The sequence below is a fragment of the Tauraco erythrolophus genome, chromosome 7 (genome assembly GCF_009769465.1).
Source record: "Tauraco erythrolophus isolate bTauEry1 chromosome 7, bTauEry1.pri, whole genome shotgun sequence".
In the NCBI taxonomy this organism is placed as follows: Eukaryota; Metazoa; Chordata; class Aves; order Musophagiformes; family Musophagidae; genus Tauraco; species Tauraco erythrolophus.
This window is the reverse complement of record NC_141471.1, coordinates 7,460,880-7,473,120: the sequence shown is the minus strand read 5'-3', so window position 1 is coordinate 7,473,120 and position 12,241 is coordinate 7,460,880. Positions and strand designations below refer to the sequence as shown.

Sequence of the window (12,241 nt, the reverse complement as noted above, 5' to 3'; positions counted from 1 at the left end):
CAACCAACACGTCCAAGTCCTTCTCCTCAGGGCTGCTCTCAACCCATTCCCCACCAGCCTGTGTTTGTGCTTGGGATTGCACTTGGCCTTGTTGAACTTCATGAAGTTAGAATCATAGAATGGTTAGGGTTGGAAGGGAACTTAAAGATCATCTAGTTCCAACCCTCCTGCCATGGGCAGAGAAATCCTCCACTACACCAGGTTGCCCAAAGCCTCATCTAACCTGGCCTTGAACACTTCCAGGGATGGGGCATCCACGGAAGTTCACACAAGCCCACCTCTCAAGTGCATCAAGGTCCCCCTGAATGGCATCCCTTCCCTCCAGCGTGTTGACCACACCACACAGTTTGGTGTCGTCAGCAAGCTTGCTGACACAGGGCTGCGTTATTGAACTTTTTTTTTTGTGAAAAATGAAATTATTCCTACAGTGAGATTAATGCGAATAGATAACAGTTAGCTGAAATACTTCAGAGAAAATTCAAGTGAGGAAAGGGCTCAAAGGGTGCCTCATTATCTAGAAGGACAGCCCATACTATCATTTCCTTTCAAAAAATGGAGTTACCTATAGAAGATTGAGTCCACTGTCAATGCAGGCAACTGTATTGTTGTCTTAAATTTTTATTGTTGTTAAAAATCTTAATCACCTTATCTAGCAAAAAACAATAAATCAAGAAAATGTAGTAGGCAGAAAAAAGAAGGGAAGCTCACTGTGTCTAGGGAATAAACGTTTCAAAATGATTGGAAATAAACCAGGAAGCATCAGCCTACCCTTTGGCTTTCAGAGTGCAGTGGAGTGCAGCAAAAGGCACGGCTGGCCAAGTGGCAAAGCTTGGTGGATATACATTCTTATTTGGTCTGCAAATCGCATTAGCACTGGAGGAATGCACTGGAAAACTTCAGTAAATACAAGGCAGTAACTACTACAGAAACAGCCCTTTGTGTGGAAGAATATCCCTGCTGTGAACCATTCCGACAGGAGAAGCATTCCAGTATTTTCATCAGTTACAATCTGTTGCTTAGATTGGCACTATTGTATTAATCTGTCAGACAGTTTTTAAAAGATAAAAATTCAGCTTAAAAAAGCTGCCTCAGCACCGAGGAAGAGATGTGCCTAGAAATTTCCATCATCACAGCTATTTGCATATACTTCATCTCCTGTTATTACAGATAACAATGATATCACAGCACCAAATGACTTGTGAAAGTCAGAAACAGCCAAGTTTGGTGGTCTATAACAATTATTTTATACTGCTACTCTGAAAACCCAACATCCTCCTAAAAGTTGTTCCAACGCAGGCACATGCTTTCTGTTTTGCAGTTCAGTGTGTTGCTGATGTTACATGACAATTGTTAGAGGGACCAAAGAATTGAACTGTGTTCCTTCAACAGTTTATGAAAAAGCTGCAAGCTGACTGAACTTGCACGTCTTCACGCTCGCTCTAGACATGTGTTGTATCAGAAAAGCAAACTCACAGCCATGATTTAGAGGTTTAGGGAGAAAGATCTTACAGAAGAACTGCACATGTGAGCACATCCTTCTAGACTCTGACTCTTGAACTGTTTGTTGTTGTATGTATTCTTGTATTTGGAAAGTGCTACAAGAGTGTCAACAGAGCTTTTCTGAAATTCCCTGTTCAAATCAGTTATTTTTTCAAGGCCCAGAGCACAGATGCACATGCTTAGACACCTCAGCACCATCCCCAGTTGGAATGGCAAGTCACACTTTTAAAGCTTAATGTATTGTTACGTAAGAGAAAGGTTAAATTATTGAAATGAAGTAAATACAAAGAGGAGAGGTTATAACAACAGAGGAAGTAAATTAAGAGCCAACCTCGCATATTAGAAGACAAACAGTGGAAAAAAAAAATCCACATAATTCAGTGGAAGAGATTTTTTGGAGAAAGAACTTGGCTTTAAGCGTTTCGGTCAGGAAGAAGGCAAGCAGACATTAGCTACATGACAAATCCAATCTTCTTTTAGCTGTTAGATCACAAACACTTCCACTAGTCAGGGCTCTGTTGGCCACTGTGCTTCACTCCAAAACCTTTCTTTTTACTGTTCTTTGATGCTTTTCTTCCAAGTTTGTCAGTGACTACTTCTACTCCTCTTCGTTCAGGGCAGTATCTAGCCCAAAGTCTGCTTCAGTATCCTTGTTTCCTCATCACCACTTCATTAACCTTCGCATGATGGCTTTGGGTAGAATCTACACCACAGTTTCTCCAAGTCTTTAATGATGATCTTTCAAGGTGTCCAAGTATCTTCTATCCTCCTTCAACACCCAAGTTTTTGTGGCATGCACTATCCTGGGCATTCTCAGTTGTCTTTCCAGAAAGAGGTCAGAAACTACTGAATTTCAAGAGAGCGTGTAATCTGGCAATCTTGGCGGTTCCTTCACATGACCACTCTTCAACCACAAAATTTCTCATTCCATGTTAGTCCAGTTAGTTTGCAAATTTCACAACTTTTCTGCTGCTTCTGTTACTTCACGCCTCTCTACACTGACCTTCATTCTATAAGATCTCTTCTTATTTATCTTATCTCTTCTACTTTTGCCATTTTTAAGTATAAAATTTTCATCACGTATTCCAAAATTTGTGTTCAATCCACAGTATTATCCCAGACAAAGTATTTCTGTTACGGTTAATGAAAAGCCCTAGTTTTCATTATAACTTGGAGAAAGATAGTTTTTTAAAATGTTTTCTAGATGCATCACCTTTGTGAGAACCTCCTCCCTTATTGTTTTTTCTTTCTATAGCAAAAAGATAAACTGAATGTCACTGTCATGTCACGTCCTAGAAAACAGGATAGTTTGATGTGCTTGAGTAATTTTTAACTTTACTTGATGTTGATAGTCTAAGTCAACTTCAATTAAAGGTATTACTCATAATGGTGAGACAACTGCAAGTTACACAACATCTGTTATTTTTTCTAAATCAAGGAGTTAAGTGAGAATTTGAATTTTCTTAGTAGCCATGAAGGCTAGAGAAAATGAAGTAAGCATAAACTAAAGGCAAAACAGATTTGCTTGCAAGGCCAGTCTCAGGAGTTCAGTGAGTCTGGTTTCCCCACACACCCACTTTTCAAGGTCAGCTTTCACATGCGTAAATTGTCTACATTACACAGGAGACCATTTTCCAGTCAAAAGGTTACACAGAAGATCATTTTCCAACCAAAAGAACTGCAATCAACGAGTCTTAAGACAGCTCAGTTTTGTTTCCCCAGCCCTCTCCATGTTTTCCCAGGTAGACTGGGCCGTGCTCCTTCAACTTACTGAGTGGTAGCATCTATTTTTCAAGGGAGGGCGTTATCTATTCACAGAACAAAAGCAGCCTGGAAAGAGATAAACAGTGACAACTTATTCCTGTTCCTCAGGGAAAAATTAGCTGGCGCCGAATGAAATCAGCACCAACAAATTATTTCCACAAAAAGCACAGCTACGCTGCGGTACCACAGGATGCTGAAAGCTTACATGAGGTCAAAATACAATTAGACACCCAGAAAAAGCAAAAAATTCTATAAAATAACATCATTGGCTCAAAAAAAAACACTAAACAAAGACATTATTAAAATACTCCTCACAAAGTGTAGATTTATATCTTCCAACAAAACTGTCTGCACTGTGCGTATTACGCAACAGACACTTAACTCGCTATCAGTGGGCATCCAGGGGGCAGAACAGCTGGGCACCTGCCTTTCACCAGACCCAACACAGGCTTTCTTATTGGGCCAAAGGCATAAAACACATGGCTCTAGAGCAAAAATCAGCTGAAAACATCAATAGGTTGAGTGCTACCAGAAACAACGTTAAAAGTTTCCAATACTCATGAAATTTATTGCTATTTTTATAAGCAGAAGCTGATAATTGTCATCTTTCTCCATGTTGTTCTCACATATCTATAGCAAGATTGATCAAGAGGATACAAAAGCAAGCTGGCTGAATGCACTCTTGGGATTTATTAGGAGAACAAAATAAGTCTAATGGCAGAAAACCACAGTGTTGGTTAACGCACTTCGTTAGAGAACAAAATCACTGAGAAAGAAGATAGCACAACCAGTTTTTTATGCAAACTAATTGCTTCATTTACCACTAGTAAACCAGATGCGTGAGAAAAGAAACCAAAGATCAACAATTTGAGCATTAATTTGTCTTTCTCAACATCCAAAGGCTAACTGAAGTTTCTGTCTCCGAGGGGGTGGGGAATCAGAAAAAGGTTTTGGTAAGGAAAACCAACAGAATTCCTCCTCCAGCCATGTGGCAGTTCACTATTAGAAATATTGCAGGAAGGAGAAAAAAAAAAACAGTAACTGTGAGGACCCATGTGTTCCTACTGTGGACATCATCCACTGGAAGTCATTGCTGCTTTCTTACTCTCAGACTGAATGGCTCAGAACATGGCGTAATACCTCTGGCACCGCAAACCTACAGTCACGCGTGACAATCAGCTACTCTTTCGTTTACACAGGCAGTAAGACTTGCTGACTTGTTTGCAGCTAATGGAAGAGATCACACAGGAAAACCTCAAATCTCATTCCAGCTTAAATTCATCCACTTTTATACAGGGACTTACGATTCGGTAAGAGATGACTACTCAGTACTCCACCAGCTAAGTACAGGGATGCACTGTTTGGTCCCAAGTGGCAACTGGAGACCACGATTCTACAGCCAGCCACACACATTCAGACAGTGGCTAACACCTGTCACACTGTCTCCCCCTGTCACATTCAACTGGTGAGACCACAGAGATGAGGCTGAAAGTCCCACTAGCTGAACAAAGCTTACAACTTTTTGTTTGGGACTATTACAAGTCATCCTGCTTCTACTGCTGCAGTTTCCATATCCTGAAAACTACTGTCCATTTCATAAAGTACGAAGTTGGTCTAGCACAACCCACCTCGGGTAAAGTTACACTGCATCACATCCTATGCTCCATTTATTTTGTGTCTTTGATCACTGTTCTCTTTAGATGCAATCTAGTTTTTGGACTTGAGTCCCATGGGCTCCTAAATCATAATGTTCTCAATGTAGTTCTCAGCTTTATGGCATTAGGTGAAGATCCCTCTACCCTGGAGACTGTTTCTCCAAGTCCTGAATTTCTGTTGTCTGAAAGAACAGAAGTGGAATAGCAAAGGCTTCATGTAGTAATATAAAAACCTCTCACTAGATTTTCACATCCATCCCCAATTAATCCTCACCTGTAGACAAAGAATTTTCCAAATTCCTTATAATTCCTTCTATTTAAACACAGCAACAAATCATTAATTCACCCCAAACGACAGCCACTCCAGCAGCAGAGGACTAGTTGTACTGGAGACAAAGAACAGGAGGCCAGGAAAAGGCTGCCTTAAATCCTGGTATGAGGAACTGACTGAAAGAGCTTCTACGAATTCTAAAATGTCAATCAGTGGATTATGAACCTGTCAGGAGCAACTTCAGGATAGTCTTCAGCCACATACCGAGATTCAAGTCATAAAGATAGGAAATTACAGTATCCAACACTGAGCATTAGTAGGCACAGAGCAGTAAGCTCCACAGTTTCCTCGGCCACCCTTGGGGTTTGAACGATACTCTGAAATCGGCCTGCTTGCTGATGGGATGTTGTACCAGGGTACTTTGCCAGCAGGAAAAGAAATATTAGCAGTTTGTAAGACATGAATCACTATTCATTATAATTAGGAGCATCATACCTGGTTTTGATCATTGTAGTCGCATTCCCGAACCACTACCAGGCCTCCTTTCTGACTTGGGTGGCCCTGGGCAACCAGGCATTTGTTGGTTTGAAGGTGATACAACTATGAAAGGAAAACAGTTTGATGAACAGAGTAAACAACAACCACCGCATACCAAAGGTATTTGTAATATACAGTAATGATTTAGCAGCCCTAGAACTCAGTGTGCTCACAAAAAAAACCCAAACTACAAAAAACAACACTACACCCTCACAATAAAAAATAAAAGCTTCTTACATTTTAAAATACCATTTTGTTTTTCAGATAACTTGGAGAAAAAACAGCAGTAAATAGTTCCATTTTACTTTCTAATTACATCAAGATTTCCCTCTTTATAAGTGCAGTACACACATGCTGGTGCAGCACATGCTGCCCGTACTCTGTCAACTTTCCCCTCCTCACTGTCCATGACAGTCTCAGGTCTCAGATCCACACTAGCTCAGGAATATCAACTGTACTGTATAAACTACATTTTAATATAGTTTAGCTTAAACAAGTCTCCTCCTAAAGCCTCTCTTCATGAAGCAGGCTTGTCTCTGAGAATGGAGAGGGAATTACATACAAACAACTTCAGAGGCTTATGTTGTTTGCACATTGATTTTCAGGAGCATTTAGGTAACTGAAAGGCCATAATTAACAGTTATGTTATTTTAATGACAGATCATGGAAGAAGGGGAAATTTTACAAACACCCAAATGCTCATTCCAGTCCAAATGCACTACCTAGGCTGATTTGGAGAAATGTTGAATGAGAGGACATTCAGGTCAGCAGCCTGTCCTGGGATGCAAAACTGGAAGCATCCACCATCAAAGCAAACGAGGCTCTCAGCAAGTTAGCAACCTCTCTCCTGGTATGAGTAGTGATGCCCACGCTAAAAGTTACCCAAATGATTTTCTGCAGAGTCTGAAGATAAGATTGTTCTATTCCAAAAGTTGAAACACTAAGATCTTGATATATCCCCCCAGAGTTACTCAGCAAGACAAAACACCTCTATTCTGGCTTTAAATTGTACACATGCCCTGAACTAACTGGTGGCCAGTAGAAGACTTCTTTTCAGTCTGATTGTTTTCCTTCCCCTGATGTGGTGAGGATCAGACTATTCAGGCAGCAATCCTGCCTGCACACCAAGAACTGCACTGCATGCAGCCAAGGGTACAACGGAGAAAGGCAATTACTCCAGCAATGGCCACAACTCTGCCATTTCCTTTCCCATGGCAAAAAGCCCCACTCTCTACCAAGTGCACAGAAGCACATTTCACAGTCACTGAGTGTGGGCATGTGTGGGAGATGGCAGAGCCCAGATCTGGCATCCACATTAAAAATTATTTCCAATCTGGAGCTGAATGTAGAAGAAAAAAAGAATTTGCTGTCCTGAACTTAAGGCCAGGCTGATTAATTAGCTAGCTGCATTTTAATATGAGGACACACATAGCTGTGTCTGCGTTTGCATTAATTCTACAGATTTTTAGAAACTAAAAGACACTTCCAGTAATAAAGAACTGCTCCATCACATGATAACAAAAATTAGAGAGCGTGAATACCAAATAATATTCTTCACTAAACACCATTTCTGGAAATAGCTGTCCCAAGGCATCAACAGCCTCCTCAACTGCACCATGTTTCTCCTGTTCCCTACACACATCTGAAATAAATTACAGACGACCTTCTAAGCAATATTTCCTCACCCCCCAGAGACTTCTAGAAGAGATCTCATTTTCATCATTCCTCACTCAACAGAAGGCTTTCAAACCATACAGCTACATGAGTTTTATGTGATTTTTGTCCTCATTTTTATTGGCCGTGATAATCAGCATTTGATAACACTGTTAAGAACTGACACAATTTGTGACCATTACAGTTCTTCCCAGCTGTCAAACCAGTACTTATCTCTGGTCCAATTAGTTTTTGAGAATAAGCTGGGATTTGGAGTGATTCATTCCGAATCCTAAAGAGTCTGGCAAGCAGTGGTGACATTGGCTGATCATTCTGTTCCTTGTAGGCATCTGGAAATGGTTTATACAATCATCAGAGCCAAAGCTGACTCTCACACAATGCTGGGTATAATTCTCGAACCCCAGAGAACTAAGCCAAGGAACTGCATTTTTCTGTGTCATCTCCCCCTTCTTAAAGGGTGCACAAAGTTTTTCTCCAAATTAAACCATGGGAAATTATTGCTAGGAAGATTTCCCCTTCAGTGTTGTTGAGGGATTCAGATCCCTCAGTAGCCTCCCCCATCAGCAATTCCTTAGTTAAACTTCTGTCTGAATGAAAGCAGAAAACTATTACATTTAATTAAAAAATAAAAAAAAAAAAAAAACACACAAGAAACCAAAAGGTCTGACATGAGGAGTAACAAAAGGTCTGACATGAGCCCATTGAATCAGTTTTATTCAGTGAAACTACACGCTTGCCCTAACAAATAACTTTACAGCTTGGCTGGGATACAACTCTAGAAATACTGCACGAATTGTGGATTTCCAGATCGCTGCTTCCAAGCAAAAACAAAAAAATTTTTAAAATCTAACAATGTCAATAGATTCTGCACGAACTCCAGCCTGAATCTACTTGCAGGACCAGTAACTCTCAACAGCTCCTGCAGACTCTGCTACCTTGTGGAGGGGGCTACATCACTACTTAATACTTTCGATTATTGAGCTAGAAGGGAATCCGCCAATGATAATCTATGTGCACATGAAATATCCGCCAACAATAGTCTATATGCACATGAAATAGTTTATTCAAAGGTCTTCTCTTTCACAGAGAAGACTGAGAAAGATGTCTTGGGTTTGAAGTTACCCTTTATTTTTGGGAAGCTTAAAAAGTACAGACAAATTTGGCACTGGAGAGAACTGGCTGGCTTTGCTTGCATACAAACTCATAAACGTACGTGCCAGAGCTAGGGCATGCATTTAATCATTATTTCCTTCATGAATACATGTAAAAATGTATCTCTTCACTTCATTTGAACAAAAAAGGAGTAAAACTCATTTTTTGTTCATTATCTAACAGTCAAGGCTAGAAAAGCCATCATCAATCTCAGATGCAAATGTTCATCTTTGCAGAAAATTATCCAGTAAAAGCAATGAGTTTGGAAACTAATTACATTGTACTCTTATCATAAACCAACAGAGCATGAATATTTGAGGCCAAGTTTCTCTCTATCCGTATCAATCATCAGAACCAAGAGCCACAAAAGCACATTCTAAAGACATCAAAACTTCATAACTCAGAGCTTTGAGGTAAGAAACCTCACTGAATAGTATCCAGTCTGAAGATGACCTGAAGTACACATCAGAATGAAACTGATTTGCTTTTGTCTAAAGAAACAAATTCTGTTATTTTCAAGACAGCTTGTTGCAAAACTAAAACTCCATGTTTTATGGAAATAGACTATTGTTCTTGTATTTGAACAAATCTTTCAGAAAGAATCTTGAAATAATTTAAAAACTGCAGAATTCTGTATTTTTAAGAAAGTTTATCTTACCCTTCCACGCTGGATTATTTTCGGTCGTTTCTGTGCTCTATTAATAAAAACTGGCTGTGGAGCTTTGGCATTGGGTCCAGATATTTGCATCTCAGGATAGATATTATCTAAATACCACTTAAACGACCTGCAGTTCAACCTTTTTCTCAATTCTACACGGTCAGTAATATTTCCATAGTTCCTTGTCCTTAGCTCAGGTCTCAAAGCAAAATACTGCTCCTGTATTTAAGAGAAACAGGTTGGGGCAAGAGAAGGAGAAAAAGTTCAGATTATCGATTTTCAATTTTTTCTTGTTCGCAGAACTTCCAAAGTTTCATTTCATTTTGTCAGTGCTTTCAACCGTTAAGTCAGAAACTGGCATTAGGAAATTCCAGCGTTTAGATTGTCACAGGAGGTGAGATTTATCTTGCCTACCTCTGAGCTAATGTTTCTAGACAGTTTTTTCTGATGAAGACACTTCTCAGGCACAAATCTGCTGACCTTTAGATGTCACCTTGCCAAGGAATTCAAACACTCCATTGGCAATAAATGCAACCTAGAGTCATTAGGTCAGAAATAACATGTGTATCGTCCCCATCCTCACCTGGCCAAGGTTTCTTTAAATTAATTTGACAGTTCAATAGATTGCTTTTGTTGTGAGGTTCAAGTGTATTTTGTCTTCCACAATTCCCAGCCTTCTGACTTTACAATTGCTAGGACAAAAAAATTCCATACCAGAATGGACCTATAAAAGGGACTATCTGGTGAAGTTCAGTGGGACCATGCATTTATTCGCATGAAGAATGCAAACTGTCACCTGGGCTTTCTGTGAAGTCCAGTTTTTGTAGTTCACCTGCAGCATCTCCAGAAAGGGTCCCACAATGTTACTTTTTTCATGTTCTAATTTATGATTGCACTTGGAATTGTGCCTGGTTAGGCAAGGACGGATTAAGATTCCAGCTCAATCTTATGTGCTGTTCAATTCTAATGCAGAGACAATGGGGACAAACAGGAATTCATGAATGTAGAACGTGGCATGAATGCTATTACCAAGACTAGAAGGAAAATCCCCTTGTAGAGTCTTTAATTCCAGTTAGATTTACAGAGCTCATAGAAAAGGCATTGTATTTGCACAGTGACTAGCTTACTAGATATTATTTAGAAATCAGTTTTCAGGGCACTGAGCTATGGTATTTTGTTGGATTACTCTCTAGTAGACATCTGGAATTTACTTACTATAATGTAGTTCTGACAGTTATCCATTACCTACTGCTGTCTCTGATAGTCAGATGATGGACAGCATCATCTCAAGACAAACTACACATCTGTCCTTATCAAGATCTTTGAGCATTTGGATGCACTTGCTGTATCATTGCTATTTTAATAGCAGAGGAAGGGAAAGCATTAAGTACACTGGACTGTTACACAACTCTGAGGAAGTTTGGAGACAGACTGGACTTTACTATCAGAAATTGGACTGCTTAAAAAAAGGTGGCTCTGCTCTTCTCATTGTCTATTTCCTGGTTAAAGTTCAAATTTTAGTATCCACACCTTTTCTGCATTATTTATTTCCATCGTCTACATGAATTTACTACTTTTACATTTTGCTTTTCACAGTTAAAAAAATTTTGATGTTTCTTTCCATTACGCAATTTTATTTATTAAATATTAATATTTGCCCTTTGCTACAAAACTGGCCTTTTAAGTCTTATTTTTGTACTATTCATCACACAATCACCCCAGTAAATGATACTGGCCCTAAATATTTGCATTACACTTATAAGAACAAAAATATTTCCAGGCTTGCCCTCCATACATACAACCATCATAATGGCAGTCTCTGGCAACTATCAGAGAATCAGATCAGAAACAGCAGGAAAAGTTTAGAACACAAGTCTGATAAAAGACTGCTAGAATCAGCAGTTTAAATCCTTGTTGAACAAAGCAGTATTAGCTGGAAATTATAACAAAGAATCAATTCCAAGCTTCAGAGAAAGCCATCATTAATCACAAAGCAACTGTGCCCAGACATCAATAAAAGGGACAGTAATAGATCGAATCTTCCAGTCCATTATGGAAATGGAGATAAAAATTAATGTCCTCTAATAGGTTCTTCAAAGAGACCGAATGTCAAGATAAAGGATGGGGTTTGAAACATAAACATATAAAGAATATAAAGTTAATAAAACATGTCTCGTATAGAAATTGTAGGGACCAGAGGAGCTGGCCACACAGAAAATCCCATGGTCTCACAAGGCAAAGCGTCCTCAACTATCACAGAGATCAGGGTTTCACAAAAAAACTGATCTACTTTTAAAACCATCAGTACCAAGATCTGAAGACAAGGAAGGAACACACTTGTCCTTGAATCCAGAAGTCAATCCTGACTGATCTTCCAGAGCAAGGCAGACTAAGAATCAGACTGCTAATTAAAACAGAAAGCAAACAATCAACCATGAAAATCCTTGTCTCATCAACATGGAAACTACCTGAAAGCATATAGCAGTAGTATATGGTTGCCACATAACTCTGATTTGGACACAAAGTCAGGCAGAGCTTATGAGAACCCATTTGTCATCTTTTATCTCATTAAAAAGGCATAAAACTGAATCTCCTGCAGGCAGCAGAAATAACAGGGAGTAGGCTTGAGCACTTAAAAGCTAAACAACAATCCTAACAATTCACATCAAAATTAACATTAGGAAATCAGACTACAGGAGGAAGATCCCATTAGAGATGCTAACAGACCCCACTGCGATATAGTCCTTTGACAAACAAGCCAGTTAACAACATTATTTCATGACCTAGAATCATCTCTTACCTTATATTCATCCATCCACACATGTGCCAGCCTCAGGGAGTTATGAGCCATAGTGTCCTGTCCCCCTGGTGAGCCATAGGGACGCCTTTTACGGAAAATGTGTCCTACCCTGGAGCAGGGGATGATCAGAAGTCTACCACCACACATCCAGATCTGTCCACACAAAACCAGAACACACCTCATTGTACGTACAGTGACAAGGCTCACTACCTCCTCCCCTTCTTCAAGGG

The 12,241-nt window shown here is 39.6% G+C and overlaps 1 protein-coding gene across 1 annotated transcript in view; it reads right to left on the bottom strand.

The window, feature by feature from the left end:
* The window catches only part of GALNT11 (polypeptide N-acetylgalactosaminyltransferase 11), a 38,203-nt gene that overhangs the window by 7,346 nt on the left and 18,616 nt on the right, over window positions 1-12,241 (bottom strand). The window contains exons 7-9 of the mRNA XM_009991459.2: window positions 12,012-12,164; window positions 9,212-9,430; window positions 5,686-5,790 (exon numbers count right to left, since the gene is read on the bottom strand). Coding sequence (XP_009989761.2) covers window positions 5,686-5,790; window positions 9,212-9,430; window positions 12,012-12,164 — 477 coding nt within the window. The remainder of the gene's footprint in view (window positions 1-5,685; window positions 5,791-9,211; window positions 9,431-12,011; window positions 12,165-12,241) is intronic.